Raw genomic sequence first — 13,387 nt, forward strand, 5'->3', positions numbered from 1 at the left:
AAGGCACTGAAGGAAAGACAACCTTGGTAGATTGAAGTTTAATATGAAATGAGATGAGGAAGCAATCTCTAAACATAATTATTTTTAGCTATATATATACTCCCATATATAAGCATACGTATACTTTCACACATGCATACTGTATCCAGTTAACTTTTGATCTGCAATCTGACTACCTAGTAAGCCAATTGGCCTAGTTCTTCCATCGTTTCTGCATTTCTTTAAAAATGCTTTCACGGTTTGTTTTCTAAATCTCAAGAGACAATTAGCTACCTTACAGACTGATCCCATTAACTTGTAAACAGTCTTGGCTCGCAGGATTATGAGATCTGCAGAATAACTACTCATGTCACTAACTCTTTTACGTGAGTGTCTGCATGTGATCATTAGTTTTATTAGATTAGTTATTAGTTTTTCACACTATCCAAGCCTGCTTTTCCTCTTCCTCTTAAGCAGATTCATAGCTACACAGAGAATATATGTAATGATAAGTCTTCAGAAGCGGAAAAGCACATACTGAACCCACTGAAAGGTGCCAAACCAGCAGCTTTAAGCACAGGTGCTCTGTACGCCAAATAAAGTTTGCAAAGCTTGACAAAGAAAGAATTATTATAAGCTTTTGTCAAGACTGGCTTCTTTCGGGATTAAGCTATGAGCAAAAACATTCACAAACACGTGTGACATGTTCGTTTAATTCCTAGCCATACCTGCAACTTTGCATTCTAACAACTAATAATGGAAAGCAAGGATGAGCTACCTGTGTCTGATTGAATTTGGGTAGTAAAATATGATTATGGCAGAGAGGCTCAGGATAATCTGGGCTGAAGGGATGTGTCCCATCAGAAAAACACTCTGATTTCTAGCACTGCAATTAAAAATGGACTTTTTTTTTAACATAAGCTTAAAAGAACTGAGAGATGCCAAAGCTGAGTTTGTTCTGTTAACATTGTAGCGACTAATGAAATGATAAGATACCAAGAAGGCAAAGGAAGAATTGAAACAGCAAGCAAAAATAATTCCTGAACACAAGCAGATGGCACAAGAACCTTGTAAAGAGAATCTTAGTTTTAAAGCTTAGACAACAGTGTTATGAATGGAGTTACAATTGCAAGCTGAGTGTCCAGCATCAGGATGAGATACAGGAATGCTCCATTAAAACTCATGTGTGATAAATCTCTGTTAATTCAAAACCTTGAAGTACTAGATAATGAGTCATTTTAAAAAAACAAGGTAGCTGATAGCTTTTAAAAATAAAGTAGTAGCTATTGGAAACAGAGGGCAATTAGTTGACTGGGAATGATGAACTCCTTAGAACCAAATAAAACAATTTATATACTCTTTGCTCACAAAATGCTAAGGATTAGAAAATATTAGGGTGTTCACAGATCATTAGATGCAACTAAGAACCAAATGTGCTGTAATCGTCCTTATCTGGGTAGCTAGTGTGAATCATTAAAAGCAGAACAGAAATCTTCAAAATCCCCACCTGTAATTTTGTCACATAGCATGCTAAGCAGGAAACATTACAGAAACAAGAGAAGGTAGAATTGTTATTTCAAAGACTGAAACGCTTCCTTCTTACGTTTCCAATATTATTTCTTTTATTTGTGTTCAGTTTGCTTCCATAACTACTGACAAAGCAATCCCATACTCCTCATCCTTCAGTGAAACCAATGGAGTGTTCATCTTCTTCGTAAGTAACATGGGATCAAGCCTTTGCAAGTAAATCCTGAAAACGGTATCTGCTAATCTGTGAGCACAATTAACTGTCAGGACAATCTGAGTTTTCATGTTTAACAGGTCAGCAAAGAACTGCATTTACTCAGATTATGATCCACCTGATGCTGCAATGTGTGGAAGTAAGTGGTTGTTTTGGGCTTGTATCTGACACTTACTGGTGTCCTGAAAATTTATGGTGGTCTGTAGGTGATGTTTTTTGAGCAGTTCACAACTATGGGCCAGTTGTACTTGTGGCTCTTAAAACTGGCAAGACAGGCCTACTACCTGTCTCTCCATGCACGTGCTGCAGGTATGGTCACTGAGTTTTCTTCTAAAATTGTGATCCTCTAACTTCTTTTTGTTTAATATTGATTTGGCAGATTATTTGGGGTTTGATTCAGTGGTTGCCCCAGTCAGTGGGTGAATTTACGGTAGAACTACAAGACACAAGCCTTACACAGCATACCCATGGGTGCTGGGTGAACAGGGGCTGGGTCCCTACTGAAAGGTCCTTTCTCATGGAGACCACCAAGTATGTGGGGTAAGGTGAGGGTTTGGTTAAACCCCCAGCAATCCTCCCTGATGTGGTGGTAGGACAGGATGGTGGTGTGCACCCAGCTCTAGGAGCTGGGAATACTCCTGTATTTCTCACTTCTGACGTTGCTTCAGTGGCTCCTGTGAATATTGCGTCAGTTGGTTAGTTCGCGCGAGAATGCAAGATGAAAAATGTCATTTAGCAGAGGAGAGAGCAGCTAGTGAATCCTCCTACTTGTCACTGAGCTACACAACTGCTTTATTGATTGCATCAGAATAAGCTATCTTACTAGATGGAATGAGTCATTTATTCAGTGTTCATAACAGTTAAAGTGTTCAGAAGCTACTTGTTTGGGAGATTTATCTCATAATTAGTTTTCCTAGGGAAGATCTGCTGGGAGCTTGGTCACTGAAGCAAAACTGATAGAGTATCTCTACACAGCACTTTTGGACTGGTCTGTCTTGAGCTACCAAATATACTGGATGCTCATTAGTCTTAATTAATCCAGAAGAGTCTGGTAGCTTACAGGTGAGAATATCTATTTGCTCCAAATATTTTAACAAATAAGGAAAATATGGAGTTAACTCTATGAAATGTAATAAAATGTGACATTCATGCAGACATCAAGAAAAACAGTTCCTGAAAAATATATGAAATAAAGGAACTAGAAAGTTGCTATTTGGAGAAGAAGGAAGAAGTACTGTAAACGCATATTCTTAGATAATACTAGTAAAAGAGGAGATAAAAAGAACGCAAGAACAAGATAAAGAGATGAGACACATAGAACAGTGGTATTTGGAGGTGGGTAAGAAACACTAAGAGCGAGAGCTCCAGAAAGATGGCACAGAAAACGTACAAGAAAACTATGCTAGAAGATATGACAAAGCAGATTAAAAATTTATACAGTAAAGGTAAAAAAAATAAATTAAGCCTATGGACCATCCTGAAAAGTAGAAGAGTTTCGGGGACATAGGTTTGGAAAGTGAGTCACAGCAAGTGATAATTTTAAGGAAATGGAGAGCAGCTAATAAAGAAGCTATTTCTTCCTAAGATAAAACACTACAATTTAGGGAATGGGCATGATCGAAGAAACAATGTCATTAGCTAACTACATTTGCAATCTGTGCCATTACAAGTCAGGAGAACAGCCTCTATTTAGCTTTCCTCATTTATCCCAATTTTCCTAGAGATTCAAATTTTGAAAAACTTGGAAATGTGTGAACGCTGTAAAATATGATTTGGCTTATAACCATGCTTGCGTGCAGAAGCAAGCTAGGTACCGAAATATCAGTAAGTTTGTACAACTAGTGTAGAACACTATTTTTCTTACTCTGTGGTCAAGGATTTCTCATTTAAGATACTATCTTGTGTTTTTGTCCCAGCCCCTGAACATCTCCATTTAATGGGATGAAGAACATAAACTTACAATTTGTAGACACAGAAGAGTGTTGAACATACACATAAATTATTCCCCATTTATCTTAGAAGAAAATAGCATGGTTTTATATACATTTCACAAGGAGAAGAACAATTAAGGAAAACTGTTTGGCATATACACCCCCAAATCATCCACAAGACAACACTGCATACCTGCGACAAATTAGTCTTATGGTGTTGTTTGATACTAAATGAAAAAGAGAGGACTTAATGTAGCCTTCTAGGTTACTTCTGTAAATCTGTTTTTTCCTAAGGTGTATGATACATCTCCATGTATTGCTTTTAGACAAAGTAGTAAATTCCAGATGTTGATTTTAAAACTTTACATGATATGCTATATGGAATTGCATCAAGAAGATATCTAGTATTTCTTGGAACATAATTTTACTGAAAGAGAAAATTGTGTATTTGAATTGAGGTACTTGATCTTTTCAGAATAACTTAATGTTAGTATCTACAATTAAACCTACAGTTGAGTTTAACTGTTATCTTTTTTCTTTTTTTTTTGATGGGGTTGTTCTCCTGGTAGACATAAAGCAAATTTTCGGTGTTGTTTACCATTCTCATTGCTATAGTTCATCAGCATGCCACAAAAGACAGTCAAGAGCTTCTCACTGGCTGGATCTGTTTTACTGCACAGTGACCTTATATGGTCTACTACAATATGTGCACCACCTGCATGGTCAACTGCGTTCCTGCCCTCATCTGTAAAACAAAGAGTTACATTAAAAAATGAAACCAAAACCCACCGTAGAGTCCCGAACATAACAGTAATCACACAAAACGAAGTTTTTAAACAGAGTGAAGTCATTCCTCCAGTGTTGTCAAATTCATCTAGAGAGATGCTTGAGGGCGAGCTTTTAGGGCACCAGAGTTAGGAAAGTGAAAACACCTACAAGAAAAGGGATTAACTACCTGGCACTAATACCTTTGTAAAGTACTTCAGTGTTTGAGGCAGAGCTACTGGAGCCGATAAATAATATTCTGAAGATACACTGGGTTTTGCCAGAGGGAGGTTCTGAGCACTTTCCAAAACCTTGTCCATACACCCTTGAGGACCAGGTAAATTACTCCTGCTGTTATGCAGATTAAGAAATTGCAATATAGAAAATAAATTGCTTAGGTTACTTAAAAGCAAAATGGGGAATAAAATGGACAAAGCAGACAGAGGTACTACTTCCCAGTCACAAACTCTGTTCATGCACTCGCTCTGCTATGCAGCATGTTCTTTGTACTTCTATACCTGAAATTTAATACCACTATCAGATTCTTTCTGAATGGCTAAAAGAAAAATTTGCTCTGTATCTATAGTAGACTACAATGTTCTGAGGTTTTGTAAATAACATACCATAATCTTTGTATGGAACACTATAACAAATCAGTATCAGTGTAGGAATAAAGGAAAAATTGGCCTTGTATTACAGTAATCAACAATACCACTTCCTTTCCCAGCAGGCAATCAGCAACAGACAACAGTCAATAACATAAATTCCAGAGCTTCCAAAAGGAGAGATTTCCAAGTGAGTTACAGTTGGAATCAGCTGGAAAATCTGGATGAAAACAAAACCTTGGGGTGAAAATTACTAAAGCAAAACTTTTGCAAAGTAAGAAAAAAACTCCAAACTCTCTCCTCAATTTCTGAATGGCCCCAAAGCAAATCTCCTCTTTCCCTTGTTATTCACCATTCTATTGTCACTCTTCTCTCTCCCCATCATACACAGAGGTCAAGCTACCAAGTTTTCTTCATTCTGCAATGTATTTAGTATGAAAATGAAGGCTGTCCACATTTATAATATGATCTTCCACTATAAGGTGTTTCAGAGCTCTGCAAAAAGAAGTTTCTAAATCTTCCAATTCTTGTTAACACTATTTATGAGGCATGAATACTCTTTATATACTATATACATATATAATAGGATTGTAAGTATTGCATATACACCTACACTATATATATTCATAAATATATATATATATGAGGGGTATATATATAGGGACTTCAGATAATTTGCTGAGCGGAGCTGAAGGAGGAAATGTAATTCTTGGTGGATCTTAACTATTAAATTTATTACTGAAGTAATAAGTGTTTTGCAGAATAACTAGATACATGCAACAGAGGAAAAACACCACTGCCACGACTGTCTCCGCCTTGGACATGACCAGGACATCAGGGGACTGTGTTTCACTGCAGGTATGTATATTCCATTTTGAAAAAGGAGAAAGTGGAAGCTGTTTACAGTCAGATTGAAGATAAGATTCTGTGTCAAGGAAGGACTATAAAAAAAAAAGGAGAAATATAAAAAATAAATCTCTCGCATCCTTGATGTTGGGACAAACGTAGGCATAATGCTGAATTGAAAGGAAGTCCTACACCAAAATATAGTGAGATAATATAATCAGATGTTCAGAATCAGTGCTTATGTTTACCAAATTGGCAGAGAAAAAACCAAACTTGGCTGGAATACTCCAACATCCTGTTTTATGTATTCTCTTCTCCTCTTTTTCATTACAAAAGTTATGCAAATACATGATTTTGTATTTGACTCACCTGTTTTGTGAGTCAAAACAGGTGTGCAAAATAAAACTGAATCACTGATTCTGGATCAGATGGACTGAATGTGGTCCTCAAATTACTATAATGCAATTGAAATCAACAAACTAAAACCATGATAAAATTAAGCTTCAGATAAGAATCAGGTGTTCAAGCTTGTTGCTGTGTCTTGATATGGAACTGCATATAAAATATGTAAGCAAAGAATAATATAAAGGGTTTGGAAGCAAGGTTTAAAAAAACAAAAACCAGTTACAAGCCACATTCCTTACCTGGACGGAATCTGGTACAACTCCACTGAAAATAACTGTGTGATAGTATCTTACAGCAAGTGAAAATCTAATCCATACACCCTTTTACTTTCATTCTGTCTGGTTTGTCAGAGAAGTTATATATTAAAAACTGCTGTATCTTTAAGTACATAATAGTCTCTCACTACAAATACATGACACAATTCTTATCCACACAATATTTTCATAGGTAGATAGATAATCAGCTTCTGCTGTACAAACAGCAAAAGTAAGGCAGAAAGATTCAGAAAAAAAATCTCACTCCAAGAAATGTCTATCTCTATGGTTTACTCAAAAAGTTAGGGTAAAATGAACTTCAGGATCCCTCCCAAGTCGGTGGCAGGCTGTAAGTGCCAAACTTTGACATGACTACATAGGCTGGTAGATTCATAAAACAGATGCCTTCACTGAGTTTGTTGCTCCACCTCTTTCCCATGCTAGAGCTCACCCTGCATAGCTGCTTCTCTGCTCTAGGCAGCTGGGCGAAGAACAGACCTGGCCTAGTGCTCTAATTAGGATCTCCTGGTGCTGTCTTCTTATGCCCAAGAGGATTAACTCAGCTCGTTAGTGCAGGGCCACAAAGAATCCTGTGCCAGATGCAGGAGGAAAATTCTGAAGGTCCTGACTACCCACTCCAAGCTCGGGCCATGACGCCCCGTTGCATGCCCAAGCAAAAAAGAGTATTTTTGACTCTGAGTGCTTCATGTACTTATTACCGACTCGCTTCTCCCTGCTTCTGTCGCTAAGAAACAGATTTTGCACACAAGATTATTCACTCACTGAACTCCAAATCATTTACAGTCAAAACAAGAGCACAGCATGTTGCTGTGTCTTGTTCTCAATCCAACTATTACTTTGCAGTTCAGCAGCAATATGAACTCCCACACTTAATGTGCTTCCAGCCTCCCAGAAGCTGTGTTGAAATTTTTTCCTGTGACCTTTTTAAATAAACATTTGCTATTCCTAAGAGATCAGTGATTGAACACTTTAATGAAAGCATTCGCATTTCTGCTTAAAAATTCTTCACTACAGCAGACAAAGGGCAACGCTGTTGTATAGTTTTTTTGTTTTTTTTTTTTTAAAGTACACGTATTACTGTTTAAAGATTCCAGAATGACAACAACCCAAGAGGGATTTTTTTCCCCTACAAAATGTACAGTGAGATTTATTACAGAATGAGTTACTCCTTCCACAATGTTCTTTAGCCCAGAGCAACACAACCATCTCTAAGAATTAGTATGGTCTCTTTCTATCCTGAGTCGCTCACAGGAGTTTTAGGAAAAACTGGGGTTTAATGTGGATTATCAAATTACCGTGACTGCTCGCATTCCCCCTATGAACAGAGCCTTGTCAAATTGCCCCATGGCTCAGCCATGCCTGCTCCAATGGATGCCCAAGTGAAAGACCAACATCTTTTTAGTGCCTATGATTGGTAGATCTTTAAAATGCAGTACTTAAGAGTAGTTTCAATTTGCTTTTCCCAAGATGTGTTCGCATAATTTTCCCTTGAGTTTTCTTCCCCAGTTTACTAAACCCTAAAACAAACCACTAAGTCATAAAAGGTTAACAGGAAAAAAGAATTAAAGTGACAGCTTAAGGTATGAAAACTACGTAAAGCATAAGCTATATACAGCCAATGAGTTATTTCTAAAACACATGCACCAATACTTTGATTTTTGTCATCACTGTAAGGTTATTATTTCTGGAAATACAGTTATATCAGGCAAAGGGCTACGCCATTGCATAGGCAGATACCAGAAAACATTTTTGCAAATAGCTCACCTAGTGCTTTTTAATCTAAACCTTAAATTAGCTTTGTTGATTTCATACCGGGCCCTTTTTTTAATATAAAGTTTAAGCTCTGCCAATCGAAGTGACATTAAAGAAGCAGATGCATCTCATACAGATTGGGACACAAACATTTCTTACTAATGTTCTATTAGGATATAGAGCTGTGTCTTCACAAGAAAAAAACAGCACAGTTTTAGACAGTTCTAAAACCTCATGTTTTACCCAATTTTTAATTAAGTTTTAAAATATATTGGTCTGATTCCTCCATTATTCCAAACTTTTCTTCATCTCTAAACTACAGTTTAGAAGTCATTTGTACTTCGGAAATGATCCTGATCCTGCAAAGATGCACACTGCTATTTCAGTGTGTATATGGTGAGTAAACCCACAGGCTTGTAAAAATTAGGTAGGCGTCTATGATTCTGGTGATGATGGCATCAGAGCTAGTTAAATAACAACTAAGTAAAAAGGATAGCAAATTATGTTCACTATAGATGTACTGAATGGTTGTTTGAAAGCTTGTCCACTTTTGTCTCACAAAAAAGGTAAGGTATGAGCACTCTGTATCACCCTTGCCTATCACATCTTTACATCATGACGGCCATAGTGCCACTGCTTTCCAAACAGTTCTTTGCTAAGTCTTTGTTACTGTATCTTCATTCTGAAATGTGAATTTGGTGTTTCACAATACAATTTCATACAATGATATTTCTTAGTAGGGGCCCTGTATTGGTTTGCAGACTCAAAATGCATAATAGATTTAACCTTTAAAAAGCACCAGAAATCAAAAGTTACCATGTTGTTATAATGCTTATCATACATGGAGGCTTCAAAACCATACCCATTTCTCAGATAATCAGCTAGAAAACTATTTGACAGCATTTTTAAAAAATGATCTTTTGGGCTTCAAATTTAGATTTGTACTTTGACAAGACAAAACCAGAACCTTTCAAAAACCCTGAAAACCTGAATTCTCCTTCCTCCAACTCATGTACTACAAAAGTTTACTGGTGTAATTAGTTGCACTGGTATAAATGGTGCAAGTCAGGGAGGGAAAGGATGATTTCTATGATAAAGGTCCCCGATTTGCATAAACCAACCTGCCAAGACAGCAGCTTTTGGTGACATGGAAAAAATACAGTATTTCTTTTTAAATGCTTTTATGCTGCAATTGGGTGTAATGATAGAATCATTTAAATGACATACTGCCATTTTACTTTAAGTGTTTTATCTTTATTGCATTTGGCTCCAATCCTGCATTCTTTTTGACCAAAATATTGCTTAGGTTAGACTAGTGCTTTATGGATAACATTTTTTTAATTGTTTTTTTTTTTGAAGATGAACTAATTTACAGTACCGAAGGGGGTGTGTGTGTGTGTAGAGTTCTTTCTACATGTTCTATTTTTATTTTCCTCTATTTTTTAATTAGGTCCTTTTTGCATGGTTTTTGCACCGAGGCATTCATCTGCTCCTGCTGCTTATTCTTTCACCTGAAGTCATAACCTTGGCTGCTGCAGAAGAAATGATGATGTGACATATAGAAAATTATGACCATGCGTGGGGAAAAACAGCAGGACTAGAGCTCAAAAGGAAGAAAGGTCCTGCTTACGTGTTTTTTCTCTTATTATTAAAAAATTGAAAGAGAAAATATTCAAATAACACCGTTAGGGGCAAAGCCTTAGCTAGTGTAAACTACATTATCTATGTAGAGATTAGGAAAAAATATTGTCACTTATATAAACTGGGTGTTTACTTTTTTTTCCTGTCTGAACATTTTAAGGATAAACCTTTAAATACAATGCTGTCATTCATTTTTAATATTTGGCCCTATGTTTTATCTTTAATCTGTTTGTGTATGCTTTTAAATTACTGGATTCTGGACTCTGTCAATTCTTTGGCTGCAAGACTGCAGACTACAGCCCTGTTACAGGACACAGAGCAGCATTGCATTAATTTCATTTTTTCTAGGAAAGTAAGCTTCATGTAATTATGTTGCACTATTACTGTTTGCTACTTTTTCCGTGTCTTCTGTGCACTTGTCTACAAGGGACAGGACACAGCAATACCGTATTTTAAGATTCAAGTTTTAATAATTTGAAAGATATTTTTTGGGATTGCCCTGTCTTGTACTGAATTTTCCTTTCCTTCTATTTAATTCCTGAAGGAATTATAAGACTGATTACCAGAACTACAGTTTTGTTTTATTTGCTTATTGATTAAAATCAATCAATATAGCCTCAAAATTTTTGCTTTATGAAGAAAAAAAATCTTGAATTAGTCATGCTTGCTTCAGAGATAAACAGACAGTCTTGTAATCAGTTCATCTTAAATTGCTGGCAACTATCCTTAGCCCTAACTCCAGCTGCATTCAGGGTACTGTCTCATAAGTTATTCTTTTAGAAATTATTGCTGAAATAGTAAACATGTAAACAGTAAGCTAGAAATGCTAACAGAACACTGTCTTTTAATATAGTGCCTTCAAGGACTGAAAATACGTAAGATTGTTCTTTTTTGTAAAACTGTTGCCAGCATATTTGCTGGCTAATGACAACTGATGCAGCGGTGTACAGGCCCTCTTGTGCAACTGGTTTATTCTAACAAACACATTTTTAAAATGTTGTATCCAAGTGCAGATCTAGGTGTATTTTTGGTAGACTCCTTAGAATATGTTCAATGTGGGGACCATAAGATATCAACACCAACAAGCCCTAATCTCTCTCATAAATATCATGGGATTTCTTTTGTCTACAGAGTCAGGAGTTTGGCAGAACATTTGAAGGGACAGGTAAATTTGCCAGTATCACAATCTCCCTAACGTCATGCTGAGGCAGCCCTCCAATGCAAGCCAGATTCAACTCCACAATTTAATGGCAACAAAATTTGCTTATTTTTATTTTTCGTATGTATCTGACATGAGGAATATGAGAAAAATCACATGTTTCTGATTTTATGACAAAAGAACAGTGGATGAGTTCACTGTTCAAGACTTTTCAATACTGCACTTCCAGTCAAATTCTACTAGCGGACCTGAGGTTTCAATAGAACAGTAGCAATGTTTTTATCAGCAACAAGACATAAAATACTACCAGTCTTAGTATTGGCAGGTGATTTGTTCTGGGTTCCAAGGAGATTTTAGTTTTAAAATGTAGTAATTTCCACTACTGAATTCTATTTGAAAATGAAAAAGCCAAGCAGTATGGAAAAATTCTTCTAGATAAATAAAAGTCAGGTAAAGGCCTGACCATTCAAAGTTGAATGTAGCACTTTTCTCTGTCTTCCTTTCCATCTGCAATATGCTTACAGCAGATTCTTCGGTTGATTTTATAACTCTATGCAACTCCTTAGTAATTCCATTGCAGTCAAACAAATTACTCTAGGTTTATGAGAGCATAAGTCAGAGCTGAAGCCAGCCTATGCTCATTATTTCATACAGCATGCAATAAATCATGGAATCCAATTATACAGTAAAACATCAGGCAGTTTTTCTACACTGGAAAATAGGTATTTATAGCATCTCATACTATTAATGGAATAAACCTGCACACAGCAATTAATTTAGAATTTTTACTTCCAGGCCTTGAGTGCAATGTTGTGTCTCGGCTTCAGACTCTCAGACAAGGGTGTGAACTGAGCATGGCATGGTCACAGTCCAGTGCAGAACTGGGGCGTTCTGCTGGGTGCTGCTGAAAGGAGCTTGGCAAGAGGCTTGGCCTGGTATTGTGTGAAGAGTGGTACTGCTAGCTGAAGGGGCTGTGGGTCTCCATCAAAGCAGTCAGAGGAGCAGCTTCAGAAAGCATGTAACCCATGGGGATTTGGAGTAGGCTGGGGAAAGTCCAAGAAGCAAGAAATGAAACCAAACAAAAAACCCCCACCATAAAGTATATCTGTTGATGCTACTAGGCTCTGGGGGGAAAAAAAAATATTCCGAGAAGTGAGAAAGTAACAAGTGGCCGTGGGATCTAGGAAAAGCTGGGGTGAGTCTTGGGTTTGGTGTCAGTGCTATCCTTGCCCCAACTCATGAAGACTAAGGGGAGTGGGAGGACATGGCCTTCTAAAGCAACTCTGAGCAGCAGTGTGCAGGCTGTTCCTTGTTAGTGTGCAGCCTGCATGGAGGAGCTGACCTGTGGAAGATTCTTATATCTGAAATGACATAGGACACAGCCTGAGAAAGACCAGCAAAATGTTTTGTTTTACGAAATCTTTTACCTCCTTAGCAGAAGGCAGCCCACCAATTTGACCAGAGGGCAACTAACAATGCACTACGACTGCAGAACAGCTGCACTCAAGAGGCTGGGTGGTGCCAAGAGGTGGGTGATAATCTGGACACTGTCACAGGTAAGTGATACTTTTTTTTTCAGGGAAATGTTGTATATAGGGTATTCAAGGCATCCACCCCGACTCCTCAGGCCATTCTGCTGGCTAGACAACTAACCAGACACACAGCAGTCTCAGGATCAAGGAGGCTCAAAGACCAACTTTGTCCATACACACTGACACCTCACGTGACAGGAACACAGCTTCATTGTTGCTAATGCTAACCATCTTGCTATTATCTGCTATTTACCTAACTCTTTCCTCTTTCCCTCTTTTATCAAATGTTTAGGCTGCAACTTCCCCTGGTGGGCACTGTGTCTTGATTATATTAGGTACAAACAGTATTGTAAAAACCTAACTAAACAAAGTCCTGGTCCTCTGGCTGAGACATTCAAGAGCTTCACTGGATTAATACAATAATATATTTACTAATATAGTTCTTTGCCAATAATGTCCAATTTCTGAGGGTTGCAAAGTATTCCTTAGCTATGAATGCAACAAATGTAATTGAATTTAGGTGTTTTGCATATTGTATGTCATCTCTATGCTGTTATAGCATTGTATGAAATGCTGTATAAAACCAGATGTCTGTGCGGCTATCATGAAAACAACTAAAAGGCTTGGCCCATGCAATATATGCATGGTGCACACAGTGTTGCAAAAACCTACAGAAGTTGATCTGAGAGTACAACAAAATTATATCCTACATCATTATTTAAGAAGCTATAATTAGATAATTAGACTGCATTGAGA

At 37.3% G+C, this 13,387-nt stretch overlaps 1 protein-coding gene across 8 annotated transcripts in view; it reads right to left on the reverse strand.

Annotated features, from left to right (window-relative positions):
• Window positions 1-13,387, reverse strand: part of RAP1GDS1 (Rap1 GTPase-GDP dissociation stimulator 1) — a 99,236-nt gene that overhangs the window by 22,005 nt on the left and 63,844 nt on the right. For 4 of the 8 annotated variants that reach the window (XM_075751571.1, XM_075751569.1, XM_075751564.1 and 1 more), the window contains exon 5: window positions 4,250-4,396. The exons of 3 other annotated variants lie outside the window; for them this stretch is intronic. In XM_075751571.1, the coding sequence (XP_075607686.1) occupies window positions 4,250-4,396 (147 nt within the window). Of the gene's footprint in view, window positions 1-2,185; window positions 2,395-4,249; window positions 4,397-13,387 lie in introns of all 8 variants that reach the window. One more of the 8 variants, XM_075751573.1, reaches the window with a different exon arrangement.

Source organism: Balearica regulorum, chromosome 4 (assembly GCF_011004875.1).
Source record: "Balearica regulorum gibbericeps isolate bBalReg1 chromosome 4, bBalReg1.pri, whole genome shotgun sequence".
Lineage (NCBI taxonomy): Eukaryota > Metazoa > Chordata > Aves > Gruiformes > Gruidae > Balearica > Balearica regulorum.